We start from the raw sequence: 27,640 nt of genomic DNA, 5'->3' as shown, positions 1-27,640 counted from the left end.
ACCCCAGCCCGCACGAGGGAGCCGTTGGGTTAGGTGAGTTGAAGAGGCCACAACAAGCGAAGCACAGTAGCCTAGCTAAGCTAGTAAGGCTAAACAACCGAGCAGAAGTTCAGTTACAACATGGCCATCTCAAGGTTACCTCATGCAGCGCTTACCCTGAAGCAGGTAGACTACCGTACCCAAGATTGAGCTTGCATTTACAAAAACATTTATATTCACAGTAACGTTGAGAGTATTCGTTCTTTAAAACTGAGTCAGCCTCGTCTCGCTGACATTTTGCAACTAGTAGCGTTTATGCTAGCATGCCAACTGACTTGAGCTAGGTAAGTTAACTGAATCGTAAAAGAAAACTTTACCTTTTTGTGTGCAGTTTTTACAGAGGCAGAAGGTTTTAGGTTTGTACAGAAACATGATGAAGACCATAAGGCAGGTACCTGACGAGGGGGACCGAAAATACCTGAAGGACTGGGCAAGGGACGAATTCAAAAGGAACAAGAATGCCACAAATCAGGTAACTTGACGAGCTCCAGCTGAATCGGTGTCCTGAGACTAATTATATTAGCAAAATTATAAGCAAATCATCTGTAATAATACACAAATCTCTCATCCCCAGGACGCGATCCGTATGATGATCACACAAGCAAACAATCATCTTGAGGACCTACAGAAATCTCTTGCGTTGGCTGGTAGAAGCTAGCTAGGCTAAACAAGTGACAGGCATTGGATGCCTAAAGACACTGCAGTGCTCATCTGAGAGCAAGCTCTGCGACTCTTCATTGAGCCGAGTATGTGTTGGATTAATACCTCATCGCCTGGCAAGAGAGGGACTTGGAACACATACTTTTTGCAAGGCCAACTCGTCCCTCCCCAAACCCTGACACCGACACTTTGTGGTGCGCAGTGTGACTGAGAAATTATGTTGTAATATATAAGTGATCAGAAGAGTGGTGATATCGTTATGCTCTTACAGTTTACTATCAATTCACATTGCGACTATTCTGCAAGACTAAGAGTTTATTTCTGTGCACTTTACATGATACATTTTCGCATGTTATGTTCTTGTTGAATATATTTTGCAACTGGCAAACAATGAAATGTCATTTCAACTCTTTTCTTTATAAAATACATTTTATTTTCTCCAAGCTTTGTCACATATAATCCATATTGATATTATCAACGAACATTATACAACTCATCATCATAAACAGAACCAATGACGCATGACAACTAGATAAAAAAAGACAGTATTTCGAGTAATACTGCAGGATGCGTATCAGCCATATTTTCATGCAAAGGGATCTCGTGTCAACATAAATCAAATTCGAATGCTGTGATGTTGCATTTCTTTTTTACCATCAAGGGAGGAGACAAGTCTAAATGTATACAAATGCTAAGTCTATGTTATGAAAGATCAAGTTTTCTTCAGTTAAGACATACAGTTTGGCTGTATTCACATGAGGTGTTCGCCCTTTAAGGTCACATATAAAGTTCCAGCCTACAGTGGTCAATACAAGCTTATTTTACCATCCTTTTCATTATCTCGACAGTCATGCTTCAAAAGATAGGCATGTGATGATTAAGTGGTTTTCTATTATATTTATTCTATTGAATAAATTGATTATAATTAATCCAGTAACATGTCAGAGCCATGTTTTCCCTCTTGCAGTTTCTTAACATGTCAATTTGAGAGTTGTGATTTAGTGTGTGTTAATGCCCTAAACTTTATCTGCAGTAAGTCTTCCTAAACGATAACGGCTGTGACTGATCCATCAACAACAACAACTATCATCTACTTGGGTCTTCACAGCACGGTACACACAAGCTGTCCTGCTCAAAGTTACACAATATTTACAATGCATCATAGTGCTGAACGTTCATGCCATATTGTGTCGATTTAAATGCTTGAGTTTTGGGCTATTGTTAGCAGGGAATGATTACAACAGAGATGACTCATTTTATCTTTTTTTAAGTAAACTTACTGAGCTCATCATTCTTTTCAAATGTAAAAGACAGTTGTTGTTCAGAGGGCTCTAGGTGAGCGTGTGTTGTGAGCGCCTGTTAGCTGTCGTCCTTGCGGTTGGTCCTCAGGAGTCGCAGTTCGTCCTCCAGGTAGGTGATCCTCTCCATCAGGGCGGCCCGGTCCGCCTGCGCCCTCTGCTCTGCCTGCCAGCGAGCCTCCTGGATCTTCCTCTCGTACCAGCGCTCCATCTGGGTCGACACCGCCTCGAAGAAGTACTGCGTCACCTCCAGGGCGTGCATGTTCTCCCTCTCCTGGGCGAAGGAGGGCTCTTTTCCTTTCTCCGCAAACACCTCCAGAGTCTGGGCCCCCCCAGGCTGCCCTGAGCCCCCCCCAGGCTGCCCTGAGCCCCCCCCAGGCTGCCCTGAGCCCCCCCCAGGCTGCCCTGAGCCCCCCCCAGGCTGCCCTGAGCCCCCCCCAGGCTGCCCTGAGCCCCCCCTGGCCATAGTTCTGCCCTGGGAATGCCTCTTGTGGTGTTTGCCCCTGTCCCTTCCTCGGTCCCGCTCATGTCTGCTGCTGCAGCGACGCCCCATGGCAGGGGACAAGCTGCCGGCCCTGGGGCCCCGACCGGGTCGGAGGTCTGGCTGCTCTGTGTGCTGCAGTCCCTGCTGCGGCCTCTGGGGGTCAGCAGAGGCAAGCAAGCGCTCCTTGGGACGGACGACTCGGGGAGACGGTGAGAGAGACTTGGCAGGAGACGGGGAAGAGAGCTCTGGCTTGGGATGTTTATCTCCATCTAACAGATGTCCAGGAGGGATAAATGAATGAGACCAAAAAAAAAACACTTCACATTCCATTTTACACCAAATCGTTTTTCAGTTATCTATAAGTAGTCTTGTAAGATTAACATGAAAAAAAATTGAATTAAAAAGGTCTGACAATTATAAATAATGAACACTATGCTACCATAAAAAATTTTCAGCGATAATGTGCTTTCTGCTGAATCCTGTTATTTACTTCAGAAAAAGGTCACGACAGAAGAATAATGTATTTGGATTACATAACAGCAGTTACATAAGCCTGTATTAGTTCAAAATGAGTTCACAGTATTTCTGCATGTGTGTGTATGAGTGTGCATGCATGCCTGTGTAATCGTCACGATAGGACTGGCGGTCAAACACCACCTCTGGAGACTCCACTGTGTCACGTTTGTAGTGTACCTGGAGAGGTGTCCACATGAATCACAAAATAGTGATTGGCGTTGCCTTCCTCTGAGGTACCTCCATAGGGCTCTCCCTCCTCAGGACCCAGCCCCTCTGGGGCGGCAGGGGCCAGGCCGTGGGTGCTGCCCCCGGGCCCAGCAGGCAGCACGGTGACCCCGGCAGGGTCCACCTCACACAGACCCTCGGCCATGGAGGAAGAGCGCTTCAGCAGGCCCTGACGGGGGTCTCGGTTGAAGCGGACCTCGATGTTCTGCAGCTTGGCCATGCACCAGCTTTTCAGCTCGTTGACCACTGACGCCTGCTTAAAAAAGACAAGGCCAGACGAGGGGGCAGTTAGTGACGAGCACAACATCGGGATGACATGGTCTCCATGTCTTCATGTGTAAGAAGCACTTTTCAATGAGCCATACATACTCCTCAGCGGTTGTTTTATCAGATATAACAAGCCTAGCTTTGGTGTGGTAGCTAGCTTTACCTGTCTCTTGTCCACCTCCAGCCTCTCTTCCATGGCTCTCTGGTCGATCCTGTGGAAACACTCTGTCCTCTCTGCTGACACCCTCTCCACCGTCATCTTATCAAGAGCACGGATCTGCAACCAATCAGGAGGCGCGTCGAGGTAAACATCTGAGAGGGGCAACGTCACTAATGCACCATGGAACCATGGAACACTTACACCTCTGCAGGTTCTCTTTCTGTTTACAGGGACATTTTCACCCTTGATTTAATCTTTTAGCTAGGCAAGATTCCACATCCATCACGCATGCCTGGTTTCAGAGCCGGGTCCAGGGTTGCCAAAAAGGGATGTAGGATGGATGCGAGGGTCTGTACCTGGTGCTTGTTCTTCCGATCCAGCTGACCCATCTTGTTGTTCATCAGGTCCTGGACGGTGCTGATCTCAGTCTTCATCTCCTCCTTGGTCGCTTCTAGCTGGTTCTCCAGCTTGTTGATGAGGGGCTCACAGCGACAGCCGTTTAGAGGGGCCTGGCACACAAGGGGAAGGACTAAGTAAGTAAGGGAGTCAGGTGGCTGAGCGGTTAGGGGAATCGGGCTAGTAATTTGAAGGTTGCCTGTTCGATTCCAGGCTGTGCCAAATGACGTTGTGTCCTTGGGCAAGGCACTTCACCCTACTTGCCTCGGGGGGAATGTCCCTGTACTTACTGTAAGTTGCTCTGGATAAGAGCGTCTGCTAAATTACGAAATGGAAGTAAGGTAAGGTCTCACATATTCATAGAAAAATAAAACAGTGTTTTCTGTAGCGCCTTAAAAAGTTGCATCTTTTTGATTCAGCATGCCTAAAATACTGAGACTAATATCCCCCTGTGGGCCAGAGGATGGGAGGCAAGCCGTCCTCAACAGTACCTGCATGACCTTGCCGTCCTTGCCGCGGTACAGAGTGTACAGCTGATAGGCCTTGAAGTTGTGTGGCAGGCCGGGGGCCGGGGGGGAGGAGCCTCGCAGTTTGGCCTTCCTTTTCCTCCCCTCGTCGTTGGGTTTGTTTTCCCGGCGACGGAGGGGCTCCGAGAGAGAAGGCTGTCAAAGAAAAGGCGCTACATCAATTACTGCACCTCGTCAATATAAAAAAACCTGTTATTTCACTGTAATGGCTTTGGTATTTGAGTACTGTACGGAGTTGCCCGTGACGTCATGACTGACCTTTTCTTTCAGCTTCCTGTTTTTAGAGCCTTTCCTGGCAGTGGTTTCTATGGTTTCGGTGTGCTTGCGGGCCGCCCTGTCACTGCTGTGGGTGTCGTCTGCAGCCGATGCACTGTCCTGTAAACAGCATGGACCAGCAGGGTCAACCATCAGGGCTCCACACTCACGACACCACACACTGGTCCCAGTCTCCTGCCTACTGAGAGGATGGGCCTGCTGCTGTACCTTGCTGGGCAGCATGGCGTCCCTGGGAACTGACTGGGCTCTGCGCTCGGCCTTCAGCTTGTCCCTCCTCTTCCTCACACTCCTGCCCCGGGCGAAGCTCTGCACCTGCACGCACAAACACGTGCATCCAATATGCATGTACACAAACAATAACAAGTCTGCAATTTAGGACATGGAGCCATTCAGTTAAATATTTACAGGATGAAAAAGGGAAACAGTAGGAAAGCGGCGTATTCTATACTGCGTTCAGCCTCGCAGCCTTCCTGAGTGCTAGGCTGTCTCCCTATAGCAGAATACTGCCTGTACTTGAAACACTTTTACAGCCGGCCTACAGGAATGATGTCAGATAAGCCTGAGATAGATGAAAAGCAAAGTCAAACTGCAGGGTCGTAACTCAAGTCCCAACAGAAACATGAATGCTTCTATAGATACAGAACCACATGGCTAGATAGAGATGGTGCAGAGTTCAACACTGTTCGTGGCCCTGCTGGTGAGATGTGGAGACTGTGCTGGTGAGACTGTGCTGGTGAGACTGTGCTGGTGAGACTGTGCTGGTGAGACTGTGCTGGTGAGACTGTGCTGGTGAGACTGTGCTGGTGAGACTGCGCTGGTGAGACTGTGCTGGTGAGACTGCGCTGGTGAGACTGTGCTGGTGAGACTGTGCTGGTGAGACTGCTGGTGAGACTGTGCTGGTGAGACTGTGCTGGTGAGACTGCGCTGGTGAGACTGTGCTGGTGAGACTGCGCTGGTGAGACTGTGCTGGTGAGACTGTGCTGGTGAGACTGTGCTGGTGAGACTGTGCTGGTGAGACTGCTGGTGAGACTGTGCTGGTGAGACTGCGCTGGTGAGACTGTGCTGGTGAGACTGCTGGTGAGACTGTGCTGGTGAGACTGTGCTGGTGAGACTGTGCTGGTGAGACTGCTGGTGAGACTGTGCTGGTGAGACTGTGCTGGTGAGACTGTGCTGGTGAGACTGCGCTGGTGAGACTGTGCTGGTGAGACTGTGCTGGTGAGACTGCTGGTGAGACTGTGCTGGTGAGACTGTGCTGGTGAGACTGTGCTGGTGAGACTGTGCTGGTGAGACTGCTGGTGAGACTGCTGGTGAGACTGTGCTCTCACCTGAGGAGCTTTGGTCAGGAGAAGAGCTACATCTGGGTTGTTGTGTTCTCTAGCCTGGTCCAGCGCAGTCTGACCTGCCTACACACACACACAAAGACACAAAGACACAGTGAGAAATGACTCAGAACATCCTACTTAAAAAAAGAAAGAAAATAAATGTCAGTCTGTCCTAGAAGAGGCTGTCCTGAGGGCGTCACTCACGTTGTTGAGAATGCTGCCGTCTGTTCCCGCCTCCAGGAGAAGACGCACAGTCTTCTTATGATTCAACGCAGCTGCAACATGCAGCGGTGTGTCCCCAACCTGAGAGACAGAGAGAGGAGAGAGACGGAGAGAGAGGGGGAGAGAGACAGAGAGACAGAGAGAGGAGAGAAACAGAGAGGAGAGAGACAGAGAGAGGAGAGAGGGGGAGAGAGACAGAGAGACAGAGAGAGAGAGAGAGGAGAGAGACAGAGAGAGGAGAGATACAGAGGAGAGAGAGAGACAGAGAGAGAGGGGGGGAGAGGCAAAGAGATAGAGTTGAGATGAAAAGAGAGAGTGGAGTACTATAAATCCACCCTATTCTTACGCTTCTATGAACAAGTATAAATAAACACTAAAACTGCCTGCCTTGGCTTTCAAAAGCTACCCACCACAATAACATGTCCAGCATAACCCAGAGGCACAATAACACTTACTCAAGAGATTGACCCAAACAAATAATATTTTTACGTTTCGAAGAAGCCTATGGCCCTGCAGTGTCCTTCCGCGGCCCCAAACACGGACTGACCTTGTTCCTTTCCGACACAGAGCAGAAGGCTCCCAGCAGGATCCGGATCATGGTCACATGGTTGTAGCGGCCGGCCACATGCAGGCAGGTGTCACCTACCTAGAACACAGGGAAGACAGCAGCACAGTCAACAGCTGAGCGGCGGAGATGTCTCCTCAGGGCTTAAGGTTCCCTGAAGATCCCAAAGCACTGGAAGACTGAGCCGATCTGGGGGCGCCTTCGACGACTAGCGCCACGGAACGAGAGGCTTCCTCCTGGCAGAAGCTCCCCACCCCTGAGAGCACGGTTGAAGTGCAAATGAGGGAGGCGGCACGTTCCATAATTAAGCGACGATTCAGCCATGCGAGGTCTGTTGTGGCGGCGGTAAACTGTGGAGAGGTGGCTGTCAGCCTGGATCGTTTCAGCTGGGGCTTCTGAATAGAAGAGTACTCAACCCAGAGGAGGAAAGGAGGAGGGGGGGAGGAGAGGAGGAAGGGATGGGAAGAGGAGGGGGGAGGAGAGGAGTGGAGGAAGGGATGGGAACAGGAAGGGGGAGGAAAGGAGGAGTGGAGGAAGGGATGGGAACAGGAAGGGGGAGGAAAGGAGGAGTGGAGGAAGGGATGGGAACAGGAAGGGGGAGGAAAGGAGGAGTGGAGGAAGGGATGGGAACAGGAGGGAGGAGGAGAGGAGTGGAGGAAGGGATGGGAACAGGAGGGAGGAGGAGAGAAGGACTCACATGGTTCTTGCTGTCGGGCCGGGAGCCTCCTAGCAGCAGCACTTTGGAGCTCTGAGCATGACCGTTCTGACAGGCCAGGTGGAGGGCTGTGTTCCCTGCCTGGAGAGGGGGACAGAGAGAGGGAAGGAAGAGAAAGATGGAGAGGAGAGAGACAGGAAAGGGGAGCGAGAGAAAGAGAGAGGGAAGGGGAGAGAGACAAAGAGAGGGAATGAGAGAAAAAGAGAGAGGGAAGGAGAGAGAAAGATAGAGACAGGAAAGGGGAGCGAGAGAAAGAAAGAGAGGGAAGGGGAGAGAGAGAGACAAAGAGAGAGAGGGAAGGAGAGAAAGAGGGAAGGAGACAGAAAAAGACAGAGGCAAAGGTAGAGAGTCATGAAGGGACCCCTGTTTAACTGTTATCTGAAGAGTATAGCTGTACCGTAGAGCTAACAAACATACCTTGTTTTTAGCATGGACGTTAGCTCCAGCCTTGACCAGCAGTTTGACAGACTGGCTAAAGCCATGCCACGAGACCTCATGCAGAGCAGTGTTACCATCCTGTAACACACACACACACACACACACTTTAGTGTTTTGACCTGAGCTTTGGAATAATAATTTTGATGAGTCATCCTTCTGCAACTCTGCATGTTCTGCATCTAGGTCTAAATACCTCACTTAACCTCTCTCTGTAAATCGTAGATTAGAGACATATCTGAAGAGTCTGTGTGCAGAACATGAACATAAATACACTTTGTATCCGGAAAGACCATGGCCGTTTCTGCTGGGAATAGGGGTTAAGCAGATTACAAAGCCCCATGTTTTCATTATGGATTGTCAAATAGTTTTAGTGCTAGATGTCTTTTTGTTCAGTTTAAAAATCCCTCTAACCATGTTTGAGTGCAACCGAGCTGTAAGCGTTTGTGTGTAGTTTGCGGGTATGTGCAAGAGAGTGTGTGTGTGTTACCTTGTCCTGTCTGTCCAGAGCACACCCTTCCTGGACGAGAGCAGAGAGGACGTCTGTGTGTCCCACCACAGCTGCTCTGTGTAGCGCTGTCTGTTCCCCCTGACAACCACACACACACACACACACACACAGCCTGGTCAGCTTGGAACCTCACACACCCCACCACACACAAACTTATTCACTCTTCCAAATCTATTTAAACTGACATAACAAGATAACTGTGATTGGTTGATGTTTTAGTAGGCTGGAGGGGGGGGAGGAGAGGGGGGGGAGCTGTAGCCCAGCATCCACTTGTTATTACTGGAACAGCTCATGCACCACTGATGTTATAACAGCTCAGTCAGCGCAGTGTGATCCCTGGTAGGGTTCCACATGAACAGAGTCCACTACTGGACAGATTATCCACACGAAGCACAGCAGCAGGCGAGAGGCACACAGCTCAGCTACACATTTATGCTCGACCATAAATGGAATTCCTGCTCCCCTTCCGCGTTAACCTGCAGAGGAACCCTGCTGAAGCCAGGGATGAGAAGCAGGAAGATGTTCAGCAGGGCGGGATCAGCACAGGTTGGGGGGGTAGAGGTTTCGAAGACAGAAAGACAGAGCTGAAAGTGTCGTTTCCCCTGAGGTGGAGGGGAGGGTCATTCCAAGCGAGATAAGAAGCTGGCGTGCCCAGCACCAGAGGCGTGCAGCAGCAGTAGGAGGAGACAAGGGAGTAACCAGGGGTGGAGGGGCGGTGGGGTGGGGCAGGGGAGCAATGTCCACTGGCTCAGAGTAGGTTTCTCTAACCTCCTTCACTCTCCCTGCTCTTCCAGGCTCTTTCCCGGCCTTCCTCCACTGAAGTCTGTCTCTCCCCTCCTCCTCCTCCTGCCCCTCCTGCCTGGTCCCCCTGGCCACTGAGGACGTGCTGTGGCCCGTTCGGGAGCTCAGAGACCAGAAGGAGAGGATTTGGGAGCGCCAGAGGCCTGGGCCTGGATCTGTGGGGAGGGGGGAGGAGCCGCGCCCAGAGGCCGACCCCGAAGGAGGGCTGCCGGCTCCAACTAGCTCACAGTCCCAATAATCCCACTCTAGACCACTGGAGGTCATTACGCTGATTGTCAAGTCGGACACTGCAAGCCTCACTAGTGCACGGCCACAGGAAGCCCCGGCCCAGCCCCACAAACGTCCTGATCCCAGTCCTGACTGCAGGAAGCATGTGAGCGTGGAGAGCAGGACGGCTGGCGTGTCCGCAGCCAGGAGGGCTACTTACGTCGTCCTGGATGTCCAGGTCACAGCCGGCCTTCAGCAGAATGCGCACCACCTCAATGTGGCCCTTGTAGGAGGCCAGGTGCAGAGGACTTCGGCCGTACTGTGGGAAACAGAAAACACACTCTGTCACAAAGAAAAGAGGGAGCCATGGACAGGAAGCACGAGATGTTTCCACCACGAGGAGAGCTGTCTGAAGACAGGCAGAACGTGCTGACAGACACTACCGATGGAGAGAAAGAGGGACAGAGAGAGAAAGGGAGAGAGATTAACAGAAAGAGAGAGAAAGAGAGAGTCCCAGTGTGTAGATTTACAGGTCAGACACATCCCTACAGCGTGGCAGAGCCATCTGTCAGGAGCTCTGAGACCCATCTGAATAATGAGTCACAAGTAAACAAACAAATGTTTAATCCATCGGTTTAAGAGAAGGCCATGGAGCATCCACAGCAGCTGCTGAGCCCCGCACTCCCTCAGGGTGAGCCCCGCACTCCCTCAGGGTGAGCCCCGCACTCCCTCAGGGTGAGCCCCGCACTCCCTCAGGGTGAGCCCCGCACTCCCTCAGGGTGAGCCCCGCACTCCCTCAGGGTGAGTCCCGCACTCCCTCAGGGTGAGCCCCGCACTCCCTCAGGGTGAGCCCCGCACTCCCTCAGGGTGAGCCCCGCACTCCCTCAGGGTGAGCCCCGCACTCCCTCAGGGTGAGCCCCGCACTCCCTCAGGGTGAGCCCCGCACTCCCTCAGGGTGAGCCCCACACTCCCTCAGGGTGAGCCCTGCACACCTCTTACGCTGATGCAGTGATGTGTGGGAGGATGATTGCGACACCTTTCATACTCAACAAGAAATAGGAATTTGAAAGAGGATTAGGTTGAGCTAATGTAAACTCACGGTTAGCCTATTCCTAAAACATCACACCGTGACATCCGACCAGGGCTTCTAATTTAGGATTACTATAGGATGTAGAAACAAGAACTAGCTCTTCCTGAGAAGAATGCAGCAGCAGCCTACCGTATTGAACCAGCCACCTGTGTTAACACAATGAAGTTATAGGACAGGTGTGGATTCACAAAGAAACACATTAACACAAGCACACAACACCCCCCCCCCCTTAAACTCTTATTAGCAGTTCCTCTTGAAAGCCCTCCATTAAACTCTGGCTCCAATAACAGGGGAGGTGGGGGGCGGGGGCAGGGGGGCGTTCGGCCTCCGCAGGTGTGGCTCTGCCTCTCCTCCTGCCCTGCCTGGCAGTCCTGTTCCTGGGGTAGAGTTTCACCGGCCCAGACCTGGAAGACTACCATGGTACTGGCTTAGGTAAACAGTCAGTCCAGGAAGGTGGGGAGGGGGGTCAGTCTCCATAAGACTGGACAGGTACTTCTCTCTCCCCCTTTCTCCCTCTCTCCCAAATGGCTCTCTCTTTATCTCTTTACCTGGGTGAGGCTGAATCTCAGTTCTTTTTATTTCAATCTTCCAACCCGTGCTCTCTTTCTTTCTTGTCTAACTTTCTGACTCACTCTATCGCCCTCTCTCTCTTTCTTCAGCTTTTGTTTAAACAGTTACCGCATCTCTTTCTCAGGCCTGAACGGTCCAACACCCAACACTTTACCTCTCTCTCCCCAGCACCGCAGAGGAATTTCCATCTGAAACTCGATCCCCCTATTCCTGGGTTAAGCCGTTATCATGGCAACCTGCCAAAACCACAAAATACCAACAGCAACAAATATATCAAAAGAGGGCCACTAGCCCTTGCAGGAAATATGTAACCGATATGACTATGAACAAGATTAAATACCCACTGACAAAGGATTCAAGAATACCAAAATATTTTACGCAAAATGTAAATAAGGGTTTTGGGAAGATTTGGGATCCAATAAAAAACTCAACGTGGTATAAGATTAAAGACAAATAGAACCGATTCCAAATAGGATTCACTGTGTGCCCACTGATGAGTTCAGTTATGGCATTGAGAAATCATTTTAGTACCCAGCAAGAAGCCTGAGCTGTGGGCCTTACTGGCCAGTATCACATTACAGCCAAGAGTCCATAAAGATAAAAAGCTTGTCTAGATCTAAGGATGACCTACATTCTTCAATGTAGGTCTATCTTAATTCCACTGCTGCTCTCCCTCTCAGACAAGCTGCTCACATTCTGCTACAGTAGCACATGACTTCAATCAAGCACGTCTTCCTGTAAAATGTCACAAAATAAAACCTTGGCACAGGGATTCTGTATATCCAGCAGAGCTACTGCCCTCACCAGTGTGCTCTTGTGACTGTGGACTGGACGTCATGTAGCTTGTACATGAAAGCTTGCCTCTCTGTTGTGTGTCCTGTGTGAAAACAGAGCTTCACATCGTGCTGATGGCGTTTGTATACCCAGATGTTCTCTCCACAGCTGTGATAGCAGATAAACACATGGAACATTGACAAAGCGCCCTCACACACACACACACACACACACACACACACACACACGGTGTAACTCAAACAAAGAATCCCTCACATAGCTTTGCTCTTTCTTTTTCAGCCAGTGCCACAAAACAGCACTTTTTCTCTCAAATCACAATAATGACATTGTCTGGACTGTCTTGATAACCCCATGGCTCACTGATGACACATGTGGGAACCGACTAGTCTATTTACATGTTTATTTACAAATATCCAACGCTCCATTTGAGGTGTAATTCCTGAACACTGGTCAGGATTAGCAAGTTCACACTGCCTTGGCCCCACTAGCACTGTTACGGCTGACTTTCTAATTAGAGCATGAACAGCACGTGTGTTTGTGGTTTCCACAGGCAGACACAGTGAACGTGAGCCATAACACAAGCACCATTCACAACAGAAACCTACATATCACACCTACACGACCACTACCCGTGAATACAACAGACCGTCAAGACAACCAGCACACATCCTTCAACTAACACAGCCTCCCCCCCCACCCAGCATCCTCTCCCCCTCCCCCCCTCTCACCGCCCCTCCTCCCCCTCCTCCTCCTCCTCCCCCCCCCACCCCCTTCCTCCTCCCCTTCCTGCACTCACCTTGGTGACGGCTACTTTGGCGCCCTTGTTGATGAGCTGCACCACATTGTCGGCCTGGCCCTTGTGGCAGGCTACCAGGAGGCGCTCGGACAGTGCGAGGACCGCAGCTGCATCCTGCTGGCTCATGAAGCAGGGCGAAGGGGGCGGGGCTGGGGGCGGGGTCTCCAGACACGGTGCTCCGGGGCGGGGGGGGGGGGGGAGAGGGAGGTGATGCCCGCACCCGACTAACTCATGACCCTCCCTGGGACGAGTGTCTGGGCTCGGCGGCGCGCGGCGGCGGGGGAGAGAGAGCGGGCGTTCCTGCCTCGGCGTGTCGGGCGACGCGAGGCCCCTCCCTCATGTCCTCCTCAGCTCCTGCAGGACCACAGGAAACACACGGGCGTGAGCGCCGGCTCGGCACGTGGCAAACAGGAAGGCCGAGGGAGAAAGGGGGAAACACTGGTTTGAGGATTCAACAGGAGTGACATCATCGCTCCTGCGCTCTCTGAACCTGGAGGGAACACATGGGCTTCCTGACCGGGTGAACAACAGATATTCTATCCTTACTGGTCTGTGTCAAAGGCAGCACATCTGGTTAATCGTTCACTCTCTGTCAGACAACAGATAGCGCTTTCCGTACCGCACCACGACGGCAAGGTCATAAACACAGCCATAAACACTCAGACTTGTGCGGTGGGCGAAGTGAAAGTTGGTGTAACCGCAGGCAGAGTGACTCAGAGGAAGATGGCTGCTCATCTAACTAGCATCATTACAACCCATCAACATGCTGAACTGTCAGGTGTGTATGCGTCAGACCAGACTCATGAGAACTGTCCAGCAATTATCCATGACAGCATATCAAACCTCTTGTAAACCACAGGGCGGCTGTAGACAGACAAGATACGCAAGACTGTTTTCAGTCACGCTTGTTAAAACTAAATGGGCTGTCAACAACTCCAAATTCCCATATAACTAAGCGTGCTAGGGAAGGTGTGTTGAAAGGACAGGCAGAGGTTTGACAGCTTGTATGGTCTGTGTTCTGTCATGACAGATAAAGCAGAAATAAGATAAGAAACCCATAATGATCAAGAATCATTGTCTACTTCATTGGACACATTCTCTACCCATTTGCCTGCCTTAAAAACACATGGTTTTACAAATTCAGAAGGTTGTTTATCGAGGCAAGAGGTGAGCAGATCGTGTCGCTGGTATTTTCAATCTAGGTCACGCTTTTCTTCTCAGCTCCACAGTAGCAGGATCAACTATGAGGTATTTCATCATCATAAAACAAGTAGGTTGTACTTCATGGGTGAAAACAGTCTCTCATCACATGTCCTAACAAGAGTCTCCATCTGATTACATTGACTGACTCTTTCTCACTTCTTCTCTACTTGTATCAAGAGATACACTAGGCTACAGCGAAATAAATCACCTTTGTAATTCTTAACCCTTGTGCTGCCTTCGGGTCACATGACCCAAAGGTTCATAACGAACCATCGTTGTGTTTACCCAATTTTACCCAATACAAAAACAAATTAAAATAATTTTCTTTTAACCTTTGCAATGTGGGGGGTCTGAGACAGCCCAACGGTTAAAAGAAAATGCTTCACTTTGTTTTTGTATGCTGTAAAGTTGTCGCAATACGACACACAATGACCCGAAGATAACACAAGGGTTAAACTAGCTTCAAAGGATTTAATATGCCAGGGGATCCTTTCCAGCGTCCTCGCCACAGAGGTAAAAACTGAAGAGGAACCATAAATAACACAAGCCATTGTGCCATGTCTTCAGGCTTCCTGAGATGGGGGCTCACAGAGCTTAGACACATCCATCAACACAGAGGAGCTAGCTTTGAAAAGGTCCATATTTCAGATAACCAGGCAACCCAGCAGTCATAAGTCTGTTGATATAACTTAAAAGCAGCTGTTTCATGGAGGATGTACACTGGTACATACCTCGCTAATCCCCTCATGGGAGAACGGAGGGTTCCCCCACACAGATGTAGTCATGTGGGATTTCCAGGGCTAAAAATAGGCCATTGCAGGCACTCAGGGATGGTCAGGAGAGAAGAGAGAGGGTTTCCACAGTCTTGGTTCTCAGCAGGGGCTCCAGGGAGCACCAAGCCCCTTTCTTAAGCCCAGAGGAGGAGCGGGGAGCAGGGAGGTGCTGTAGGGGGCCCGGCTCGCTCCTCGCTCAGTGTGGCTTTAATCGAGTTTCTCACAGTCCCTCACACCTCCAATATCTGGGCCCCAATTAACAGGATTAATGTTGGTGCATAATGCAGCGCTCAGATTAAAGTTGAGATCCCCCTCTGGAGCCTCTAATCCAGGGGCCAGGTGCTTTGAGCCTTGCGGAGGCTGTGACCTGTCATCTCTGACTTATGTCTGGGATTGTGGTGAGGATGTCAATTTAAATTCCCTTTACACAGAGTTCACAGGTCACATACATTTACATTTAGTCATTTAGCAGATGCTCTTATCCAGAGCGACTTACAATAAGTACAGGGACATTCTCCCCAAGGCAAGTAGGGTGAAGTGCCTTGCCCAAGGACACAACGTCATTTGGCACAGCCAGGATTTGAACCAACAACCTTCTGATTAATAGCCCGACTCCCTAACCGCTCAGCCATCTGACCCCCGACAGACATACATGGAAGCTATACTTCAACATCTGATCTATAGCATGGACAGAATGCCTTGTTCTGGGGAATACCACTCAGAAACCTAAGGTAATCCTTTGTACATAATTGACTTAAATAGGGCTATTTCCAAAGAAGGTAAGAGAAAAACAGTCAGGACCATTTTCCCGTGAGAACTCCCAGTTGAGCTGAAACATGCAGAGGAATTGGCATGTCCGATCTGCTCCCCCGAGTTGTACTACGACAAATGCTTTAATGAGTGTTTCATTTCTGCAGTGACAGCACACACACACACACACACAGTATACTCTCTCTCACACACACACACACACACACACACACACACACACACACACACACACACACACACACACACACACACACACACACACACACACACACACACACACACACACTATTATCACTGGGTCACTGGAAACAAGATCACAGTAATTTCAGAAATGTGCATAGCTACAGGCATACTTTAATAAAAAGTAACAAAAAACCCCAGAAATGAACCAAAAATATATTAATATCTCTCCAACTTTAATAACCTGGTACCAAATATTTGAAATGGTCAGTAGCATGTTGCCCGTGTCACTGTACAATGTTTATTCTGATTGTTTAATATTGTTTAGTCCTCATTTTAGATTATTTTATTCTACTGTCACGCGAAGGGACAAGCACATGCTGACCCCCAAACTGGGCTGTTTTCATACAGTACTGTCTCTAAAGCCTTGTCCCCACCTCCTATCTCGCTGACTCCAATGGCTAAATCCCACCGACCAAATAAAGAAAATAAACGAATATTGAAAATGCTGAGACTCAAAATCAAGTTTACATTTTATGACCAAACATCCTCTTGTTAGTTGCTACAACTTCAGTGGAGGTGGTCTATACTTTTGCTGGGGCTATTAGGGTACAAGACTGGACATTCCAGACCCTCCTTCAGTCTATCTGTGGGGGTCAAAGCTTCCTAGAGGGGTCTGTCAACGTCACCCCCTGAAAGAAGAATGCAAGGCCAAGAATCTGCAGATAACACACCCAGTGTCCTCTATGCCTCAGATAGTTAAGGATGTGAGAGAAGGGTCAGACCTTGACAAGCTGGCAAGTTTTACCTCACAGAAATCTTCTAAAATAATTGAGCCAAACTGAAAAGGCAGGGGCACTGTACAAAATGGCTATTCCACACAAGACAGGGTAGTAGAAATAGTAAAAAGAAGAGAGTTTTGTTCCACACGCTTTGAAAAGACCATTTCACTTGAGATTAAATAAGTGCTATTGCACTATGGCAACATTTGAATTACCCCCCCCTCCAGCTGAGAAATGAATAAGATTAAGTGAGGGAATTCTCTCCCCAGCCCCATTCTTACTGAATCTCCATAAGAGCTCTGTTCAGCCAGATAGCCTCACACAATGACTGGCAGAGCAGTGCTCTTTGCAGGCAGCTAGGCAACGCGGCTTTTGTATAACCCTTCAGGAACTCAGTCAGGATTCAGCTCAAAAACAAGAAATGCCAAGCTCCCTTGCCTTTCAAATGTTTTGAAAAGACCCCCCCACACACACAGTCTTTCAAAAGCAGAAAATGATTAAAAACAACTTGTTTCCACAGACATGTTTTGTAGTTGTGCAGTCTGGGTAGATTGAACCATTTCTGTCTTTATCTACAAAGATCCTGAAGGAATTTAGGCGTCCTGGGGGATTTTCACACCCATAGAAAGATGGGTAGGCTTGGAGCTATCCTTCCCATCTGAAAAACACTGTCTAGTTGAAGTAAAGGTCAGGAGACAAGCAGAACTGGTCTGACCAGGCAGGGATCTCTTTGATCTCTCCCATTTGTTTACTCCTTGGTCATTAGTCAAAAGGATCCATGTCAGTTGTTCCCCAGAAGACAACAGACCTTTTCACCCCTAGACCCCGCACCAAACTACTGACACACTGAAGGCATCAAAGCTGGTGCTATTGATGTGAATGTGAGAATTTCAGTGAATGAATACGGCTGAATTAATATGACTGAATTAATGTGTCCCCAAAACAGGAATGCATAACTCATATAGGCTAGTATTCTGGAAAGCTTAAGCTCTACAAGGCAGATGGGTTGTCCATATTCTGGTGGAATTGACCTTCCTGACACCAAATTATTCCACTAATTCTGGACAGACCATCATATCTGACTGAACTATTCTGGACTGAGTTCATATGTGGACAAATTGTCCAAATGTTTTTATTAAAGATGTCGGAGGAATCTCAACTGAATTTCCCTGGCTTACCAGGCTTCTGTTCATATTTCTAGTTAATACCAGTGGAGAAACGGAGTACGAGAGAGAACCATTCAGCCTGTGGTCGCCTCCTTGGACCATTTATGGAATAAAGCAGTCAACGTCACTCTGTCAACATGAGTGATGATTGTGAAGGCAAGCACATACCTTCTGAGAAAGGGCACTGCACTTTATATCCTGAGCATGTCAGGAATGCTGCTTCTTGCATATCTCAAGGTATAGATAAAAAAAAAACTGGCGCATTCATTTTGCCATGTACAGCTTAAAAAGGACTGCACCAAAATCACTCTCAAAACCCAGAAAACATAACATCCTATACAGCCTATCCCCACAGTTTGCAGAGAGAAATTACATTGGGCAGTGTCACAATTTTTCTTCGTTCTATAATCTTTTCGTTGTTGTCGTTTTATGGATGTGAGAACAGTTTCCATCCCCCTGGTAGCAGGAGGAGCCAACCCTTCAAGCCTTTCATCTACACTCAGTCACTTAACTCCACCTGAGACACGCAAGCAGGATGGAGTCAGTCGAAACAAACACATTACATCTACACCACACACAGGGGGATGAACGTCCTCTAAGCTGTGGCCTGTCATAGATTCTCCACAGTTTCCAGACTGTGTTGTCCCTGACTACAAAGAAGCACGTTTGCTTCGCTGTGCTCTGGGAGAACACACACACACACACACAGATTTAACCTCTTGTGAACCAGCTGCAACTCCATCAGAGGAGATTTCTCTTACATAAACCTCCCAGAACGACTGTGCCAGCAGACTAGTTATATAAGAAACATAGCCGCGGCAAGATGAGGATGCAGAGGAGAAGTTTGTGTTTCTCAGCTGGAGCACTCGCTCCAACTTCCAGTGCCTCACTCCGGCTTGCTCAGGGGAAATCTGCTGTTTCCTCTAATGAAGATACCAGAGTCGATATCAGCATCTGACCCAGAATGGAGAGACTTGCCCAGAGACTGCCCCACAGCTGCCCCAGAGACTGCCCCACAGCTGCCCCAGAGACTGCCCCACAGCTGCCCCAGAGACTGCCCCACAGCTGCCCCAGAGACTGCCCACAGGAAAACAACTGAAGGAGAAACAGCCTTCACTTCTCATAAGCGTGTGTGTGAGGGGGGTAATGGGGCCTCTTCCCCGAACAGAGGGGTGGGTCCCAAACCAGATTGGGATACGGAATCTGTCAAATGATTGGATGAGGCCAGCAAGGCGTGGTCAGTGAAGAGAGAGATGGTCTAGTAACTTTGGGGTTCCCTCCAGCCATCTTCATCCTCACCACACAAGTCCAGCACACAGGAGTCAGGTGGCTGAGCGGTGAGGGAATCGGGCTAGTAATCTGAAGGTTGCCAGTTCAATTCTCGGCCGTGCCAAAATGACGTTGTGTTCTTGGGCAAGGCACTTCACCCTACTTGCCTCGGGGGGAATGTCCCTGTACTTACTGTAAGTCGCTCTGAATAAGAGCGTCTGCTAAATGACTAAATGTTATGTAAATGTACACAGAGGGAGAGGGACAAAACAACATTAAAACCTAACTTTGACCCCCCCCCCCTTCACTAATCCCCAAATCTAATCTAATCTCAGCACTCATAGCCTGCTTGCAGAACGGAGCAAAACAAATATCTGATGGCCAAAAGATGCAGATCTAGAGGAAAGGCAGGTCAAGTGGTTGTTGTCATCATATCTCTGTAATTCAAAGATTAAGGGGAAAACCTTTTTTCCAACAAAAGCTGATGGAAAGGCAGTGGTTTCAATTGCTCCCATGTGCACAAAACTATGAATCACAAATAAAGTGACAGTGTCACAAGACCTGTTCTGTCTGTCTGTACTGTTACGAGTATCCTCACAGACTGCTGACACTGGTAGCTTTCCATTTTACTATTCTGTACCAAGAGCCAGGCCAATTTAGTTATCATAATCATCTGCTTTGCATTCATTGTCCAAGGCCACAGAGCAGAAAAGCCCCTTGTGTTCCCTAAAAAGAGCTTCCTTTTATTGGTGTCCTACAATGACCGTCTCCATTCATCCATGGACACACACTTTCAGCCACCCTCATACTACATCTACACTCCATTAACCTCACCGGTGCACGTTTGCTTCTTTCCATCACACACACACACACACACACACACACACACACACACACACACACACACACACACACACACACACACACACACACACACACACACACACACACACACACACACACACACACACACACACACACACACACACACACACACACACACACACACACACACACACACACACACACACACACACACACACACACACACACACACACACACACACACACACACACACACACACACACACACGGCTGACGGGAGGGTGGAGGACGGGAGGGCAGGGTGGAGGATGGGAGGGCAGGGTGGGGGACGGGAGGGCAGGGTGGGGGACGGGAGGGCAGGGTGGAGGATGGGAGGGCAAGGTGGGGGACGGGAGGGCAGGGCGGAGGACGGGAGGGCAGGGTGGGGGACGGGAGGGCAGGGTGGGGGATGGGAGGGCAGGGTGGGGGATGGGAGGGCAGGGTGGGGGATGGGAGGGCAGGGTGGAGGATGGGAGGGCAGGGTGGAGGATGGGAGGGCAGGGTGGAGGACGGGAGGGCAGGGCGGGGGACGGGAGGGCAGAGGATGGAGGATGGGTGGGCAGGGTGGAGGTGCTGCCAGCCACGCCAGGTTGTCTCCAGCTGGAGGACTAATGAACAGCAGAGCCTGCTGAAGGACCATCTTCTCCCCTGGGAGAGACCCCCTCCTTACACTGCTTTGTCTGGGAGAACCTTCTTTCAGGCTGCTTCTCAAAAGAAGTACCAAACATCAATATTTTAGCATTTTTTAATCCCCCACGCTAAGACACTTAATGACAGCAGGTGTGGTTGTACTGAAAGAGCAGGAAGAAGCAGAGAAGCAGAGAAACCAAAAGCGTTTATTGTTTCAAGGTACCCATGGAGAGGTCTCTGACCCCGCACAGCAAAAGACTAAAGAAAGCTGCTTTATTATACCACTAAGCTATTCACATCCCTACAATGGCCCACTAGGCTGGTTGGTCGTGATTAAAAGCCCAATAAGCCTGTGAATTTTATCAATTAAATATCCAATTGAGACTGATTTTAAACTGTGATTTATGTCTAAAAGTACCTGTACATTGTTAACTCCACTATCCTTTTTCCACATTGTCAACAACAATGAAAGAAAGTTCCAGCTGAAAGCTTCTTCAGTAAGCCCCTCCCCTTCCACTTGTCTTCCTTTAATAAGCCCAGAACAGGCATTGTCTAACCACCTGGGAGTACAATTAGGAATCAATACAAACTTCTCTAATCCACACAGCATATCTAGTTCCCATTGTGTTTTATGGGGTTACAATGCCCCCCTGCCCCAGACACCAATTAAGATTCATAATTTGTCCATTACACACCTGGTGCCCCCTGACCTCTCCATCACACTGCTTCGCTAATCAGTTCCCCAGGGAGGCGAGCAGACGGGCATGCGAGTGGGAGGGGCCCTCACAACACGCTGCATGCATGGACACTTTCAGCGCCAACACATGGTAGTAGTCCAGGGCACTACTGCCATGTTAAAACAATGACCTGGAAAGATCCGATTAGACACGATGGTAGTGGTAAATTCAATTTACCCATGCCATATTATTGCCTATTGTTCTCTCTTGTGACGGTTCTTGCTTAATGCAATCCCTCAATAGTTTTTTGCACAAAAAGGAATTCAACTGACACCACAAGGTCTAACCGAGGTAAGGAGTAGGCTATCAACACGATTTGGCACTAATTCATAACCATTTTAACTGCATATGAAACCTAGTTGTACTGGGCTGATTTGGGAGTTAGTCTCCAGTTACAGTTTACAGCAAACAGAACAAACGTGCAGCTACAGTAGGCCTACAAAACATTTTTCCCAAATTGTCTTCTCTGCCTTTCTCCCTAAATACATCATTAATTGCTCATGAAGTAAGAAATAAATATAATGTACAACCACCCAATTAGCACTGTATGAAGTTGTGTCGTTTTGTGTGGACCAGGGGATTTTCTCGTGTTCTCTTACCAAGCTAATTATACTGTACACCTGTAATTGAAGCTTCACTACATTCCACTGGGAGACACTCGTTATCGTTTTTATTTTGATAACATTATAGAATTATTAACAGCTATAAAATATTCGGAACAAGATGGACAGCCAAACGCTTCAACTGGCAATGCCTTGTAGCTTGAAAAGGCTCAAGTTAAACTCAAAAGCTCAAACATTTGATGTACGACACACTAGTTTTAAAGGGCTGATGCTTGAAATAGGCCCATAAAGAAGCATTTAACAGCAGAACAATAAATTAGAAAAAGTTAAAAACACAACACATGGAATAAGGTGTTTTAAAAGCAAAAGCTCATACCAAACTGCGCGTTTAAAATCCCCTGATGAACTTTCAGACCGATAGTAAATCCTCGAAGATATAATTCCAGGCGCTAAATGTGGCGTGGTGCGGAGTGATCTCACCAGATCATAAATGTAAAAGAATCACAACAAAAAACCGAAGCTGTATTATTTCCCAGGAGTCTTGATTGCTGCGTATGTCGGGAAAAAGTGAAAACACTTGGGGCGGTGACGGTGTGGCATGGACATGTAGCCTACTACGCTCTTCTCTACCGCCACCCGCTCTGCCCTATTAACATATCAATGGCGCTTGCAACCAGTAAGGATATAGGCTGCCAAAAGCTCTAAAAGTGAATTGAAAATAAGTTAGAGGAGCGCATACTGTTCAACTTTCCCAGATGATGGGCTGTGCGTCAACGTTGTGTAGGTCGTGTGTTCTTTTAGCAATGGAACTGCTATTTGATAACTAACAGTAATCTTGAAAATCCTTGAAAAAATACCTTAATCAATTGTAAACAAAGTATGAAATCATTACATTATGGACATACTGTATGTCTCTGCAATAGCCCATCCTTGGTCATCATAAATTCAATAACATTATCCATCAGGTATCTTAAATAAGACCAAGTATTAATTTAGTTATAATTGTGTCCTTTCATTTATGCCTGATTGAAAATGAAAATTCCATATACTGTTGAAATACACAGATCCATGTAGATGTATTGGTGATATATATAGTATATTTCCTTTTTCTTGCCTTCTTGCCTGCTGCAACATGAAAGCCTACCCTTGGGTATCAATAAAGTACCTACTACACCTACTAGACAGAGGAGGGGGGGGGCATGACCCCGGGGGGGGGGGGGGGGGGGGGGGGGGGGGCATGACCCCTGCTGGGGTCACAGAAAGGTTGCAGTAAACGAGCTTGCTTGACCAGGTTAGGTTCTCACGTTCCTGCACTGTCCCTCTATCATTATGGCTTTGTAAGGAATCTCCCTCTGCAACCTCTGTCTTCCAGTCAGGATTCACTAATCCGGCTTTTATATGACTCTTCTTTGAAGCTTAGCAGTTGCTGGTCAACAAATGGAGTGACCAAAAACATCAACAATCTATTTAACCCTTGTGCTGCCTTCGGGTCACATGACCCAAAGGTTCATAACGAACCATCGTTGTGTTTACCCAATTTTACCCAACAAAAAACAAATAAAAATAATTTTATTTTAACCTTCGCAATGTGGAGGGTCTGAGACAGCCCGACGGTTAAAAGAAAATGCTTCACTTTGTTTTTGTATGCAGTAAAGTTGTCGCAATACAACGGTGGGTAACAATGACTGACGGGTCAGAATGACCCGAAGAGAACACAAGGGTTAAGATAATGTAAAGCTTTGAGGAACATATGACTACAAGCCTATAGCCCAATGCAGTCAGTGAGGGAAACATTGATTATATCCCACTGGTTTGACACATTCAGTTAGTAAAATCCCTCCATTTCCATCATGGAAAACAGACATCCAGTATGATGACCTAAGTACATGTTCTATGCCTGGTTATCTAGCTCTTTTGGCATCTTCCTGCCCCCAAGGTATGGAGACCATAGAGGGGCCCATTCAGGGCTGGAAGGGTGTGACTGAGAAATGCCATGTTTCACTCAAACTCGCTTTGTTCCTTCTTCAAATGCAAGGAGATTTAAACATACATTTCCTATAAAGTGAATTCTTCGATATTAAAGAATTCCATTAGGATCTTTAAGAATGGAAATGTAAAATGCTATTGTTTTATATTGACTTATGAGGGTGTTTTATAATTGATTGCATTTCAATAGGTAACCAAATGCTTAGGACACACCACATGATGTTAATGACTTAAATGATTACATCCACAAAAAATATATAGATTTAAGCATTTATAGTATACCTCCCCCAGTGAGTTGGAGGGGCAGTATTGTGTGTCTGAACAGTTCTAACAATAACACTACCCTTAAGGCCTGATCTCATCTGATCTAACCACAAAGCAATGAGCCACGGCACAACCTGATACACTGAACTGTCAAGCACCTCATTTCTCTCAGTTACTGAAGTTCAATATATGAAGCTCACAAAGCAAAAAATAAAAATAAGCTATTTCAATTCACTTGTGCTTCAAGAGATGAAACCACTTTTACGTTGACATGCGGCCATTCAAACGCTCTCAAAACGTAAGGATAAACTGGACATTAATTTCGTGTTTTAGATTACTTAAGCATCAATGGGCAGTGTCAGTCTAACTTTATGAGGTTAACTGAGATACAGAACAGTGGGTTTACCCCAAATACCAAAACAATGCAAGACTTGTCATACTGGTTAACTTGTGCCAAATCCAATGCCACAATTCTAAGATATAATCGAACCTGTCGGTTAAACGTCTCATCTGATCAGGCAACCATGGCTGTAAAGAGACGTGAGCCAAGATCTGTCTTCTTCGATGACAAACTCGTCAACGCGTTGTGAACACGGCCTACACGTATCAGGTGACTTTCCAACACTCCAACCCCAGCATTCCAACCCCAACACTCCAACCCCAGCATTCCAACCCCAACACTCCAACCCCAGCATTCCAACCCCAGCATTCAAACCCCAACACTCCAACCCCAGCACTCCAACCCCAACACTCCAACCCCAGCATTCCAACCCCAGCACTCCAACCCCAACACTCCAACCCCAGCATTCCAACCCCAGCATTCCAACCCCAGCACTCCAACCCCAACACTCCAACCCCAGCATTCCAACCCCAGCATTCAAACCCCAACACTCCAACCCCAGCACTCCAACCCCAACACTCCAACCCCAGCATTCCAACCCCAGCACTCCAACCCTAACACTCCAACCCCAACACTCCAACCCCAGCACTCCAACCCCAACACTCCAACCCCAACACTCCAACCCCAGCACTCCAACCCCAACACTCCAACCCCAACACTCCAACCCCAGCATTCCACAGGAGATGGACGAGGCAGTGGCATGAGCCCTCTCTCTCATGCTGCCTTCAACAGTCAGGCCATCAGTGCAGCCCATGCATACAGTACTGCACAGACGACTTATGCACTCAGGGTGTCTTAACATGAAGTGTCTTATGTATTTATTTGTTGGTCTTTGGTCAGCTGCTGCTTGGATGAACTACCATAGGCCAAGGAGATTGTTGTGGCAGGCTAGTTGTAATAAACTTGTGTCTATCTCTGCTTTATACATGAAGTGCTCTCGAAAAACAAAGTGAAGCCTTGATAGTACTTTATCAAAGTACTGTCTCCTACTCCAGGGAAGAAACATGATCTGCATTACCACATTGCAACCCACTGCTTCCACCCTCAGTTTTGCCCTGGGTCATCCACGGTGGTCTTTGTGACCATGGTATGTTGAACTCTCAGTTTGGATATGTGAGATGTGAGGCGCATCGTGTCAATAATAGTATCTAAGGTCTGAAGAGTGTCAATCACCACCCATCCTTTAGTTTCCTGAGTGTTAGTAACTTGACGCAGGCCCTTTGGACGGGCACGTATTTTTATAATCGACCACAGAGACCCTCAAGCACAGAGGCTCTTTGAAGACAGGTAACTGGAAGGATCTGGATACTACCAAACTTGCAAGTGCACAGCCATAAAAAGTGTCTTTCGTTTAACAACTAATCCCACATAAGAGGCTCTCATGAATATGCCGTGAACCACTGACCAGAAGTCCATATGAAAGTAACAAAAACTAACCTGTGACAGCGAAAGAGTCATGATCCAATCTGCGATAACACTAACAGAATTTCAGAGAACGCCTTAAGGCGGTACTTCCAGTAGGCCTACCCACTGTAGCATCACTACAATCAAGGGCGGCATTCTGGTAACTTAATTGTCCAAAACCATTACCATTCTATTCCTAAGAAGAGCTATATCGATATTTCTAATAAAACTTTACAATTTACATTCACTGTTATTAATTTCCAACATCAGTGTGGTCACTTTGAGCAGCACTACCTAGCATTCAGTTGACGCACAAAGCTACGGTCTTCACTTTTTTAAGATGAAATCAAAAAATAACTTTACCAGTTCGATCCTGTAAAGAACTATATTCGTCAATGTTACACGATAAAAAGAAAAACTTACCAATACGGTGAAATATTTCCACTTTCTGTTTGTCAACGAGTCACACACGATTAGAGTGACATTTCGTCGAGAAAGCGTTAGGGAAGACCTTTAGTATGACTACCCTAGAGCTCCATCAGGTGGTGATGTAGCTACTGTCCTGGGACGGATGTCTTGTATTTCATTGATTTCTATCCTCAAATAGTTGATATATAGTAAACACATCAGACGTTGATTGGTCATGTAATAGGAAAATAAATAGGAAAAAACTGAGTTCTGCTTGTCCTTTCAAATAATTTCCCAATGCTTGAAAACGGTTGCCCAAATCTGCAGGTGAGTACAGTCTCTTCTCCCCATTCCAATAAAATACATATTCTCAATAAAGACACTATCTAACAAAGAAACTCCAACCTCACTTTCAAAAGCCTATAGACCTGTCCTAGATAATGTAAATTGTAAAGTTGATGGCAAATCCCTACAAACTGAAGCGCCTTGGCGATTTATCAAGTTGCAGTGTTTTAAACCTCAACCAGCAGATGTCAGAAAAACACAAAACAAACGAAGAGCGACGGTTGATTTAAAGCAGTAGGCTTGTTTACCTCGACATTTCCTCCGGCAAAGGAGTAACTTGCACTGGTGCCTTACATTATGTAATGAGCCAGGTTTCTGGTATTTTAATTTAAAATCAGGCTAGATTAGACATCTGAATTTCTATCAAGGCTGCCTTGTTCTAGAAGATTTCACATAGACATGTTTAAGATCATGAAGGTCACACAGTTATTTCAATTAGGAACACCTCTAGCTGCAAGACTTACTGAGACAGTCAGATATTGTGCGAAGGCGACAGGGTTCCCCACAGAGTGCTCCCTGGGGAGACTGTGTACTGTAAAGGCACTGCTGAGGTGAAAGGGCAGAGATCCTTAGGTCCAGTTCAGATGCACTACATCAGCTCTCTGTTGTGGCACGACAAGGGGAATGTAAAAATGCCCCCTGAGCCTATGACTAATAACATCTAGACTGAAAAATGTATGGGAACACAAGCAGTGAGGCAGAATAACAACATTGCATCTTCAGTATGGATTAGTCATGTAGGCTATGGTCCTTTTAGTGGTAGATATTTAAAGAAAATAAAAACGTGGTGATCTCATGAATTATCTCACGTTGCCAGAAAGACACGGATGCCCATATTGCGTGGACACACATCATTTTCAAAATGTTATTTCAGCAGTGTGTATTATTAAAAGGCATATTTAATTAAATAAAGATTAAATTACTTTATAATCCAGTGTCCTCAACATATTCCCATTCCCCTGGTTGGCAGTGTGGTGGGAGACAGCTGTTACAGGATATCACTAGAGGGCAAAGAGAA

The 27,640-nt window shown here is 47.7% G+C and overlaps 2 protein-coding genes across 2 annotated transcripts; one reads left to right on the top strand and one right to left on the bottom strand.

The window, feature by feature from the left end:
- Positions 1-78: 78 nt before the first annotated feature.
- Positions 79-1,331, top strand: lyrm2 (LYR motif containing 2). Its single transcript, XM_067241036.1, has 3 exons — positions 79-165; positions 371-511; positions 614-1,331. The coding sequence occupies exons 1-3, from the start codon at positions 121-123 to the stop codon at positions 695-697; spliced, it is 270 nt and encodes an 89-aa protein (XP_067097137.1). The 5' UTR covers positions 79-120; the 3' UTR covers positions 698-1,331.
- Positions 1,316-22,361, bottom strand: ankrd6b (ankyrin repeat domain 6b). The gene is made up of 16 exons (XM_067241031.1): positions 22,192-22,361; positions 12,878-13,231; positions 9,847-9,945; positions 8,598-8,696; positions 8,090-8,188; positions 7,655-7,753; positions 6,940-7,038; positions 6,375-6,473; positions 6,174-6,251; positions 5,056-5,160; positions 4,831-4,947; positions 4,537-4,707; positions 4,006-4,158; positions 3,653-3,766; positions 3,175-3,478; positions 1,316-2,750 (listed from the first exon to the last, which is right to left on the bottom strand). The coding sequence occupies exons 2-16, from the start codon at positions 13,001-13,003 to the stop codon at positions 2,059-2,061; spliced, it is 2,454 nt and encodes an 817-aa protein (XP_067097132.1). The 5' UTR covers positions 13,004-13,231; positions 22,192-22,361; the 3' UTR covers positions 1,316-2,058.
- Between the last annotated feature and the right edge of the window lie 5,279 nt (positions 22,362-27,640).

Source organism: Osmerus mordax, chromosome 8 (assembly GCF_038355195.1).
Source record: "Osmerus mordax isolate fOsmMor3 chromosome 8, fOsmMor3.pri, whole genome shotgun sequence".
Taxonomy (NCBI): Eukaryota; Metazoa; Chordata; class Actinopteri; order Osmeriformes; family Osmeridae; genus Osmerus; species Osmerus mordax.
Note: the sequence above shows the minus strand (reverse complement) of the source record. Positions and strands in the feature narration are given on the sequence as shown.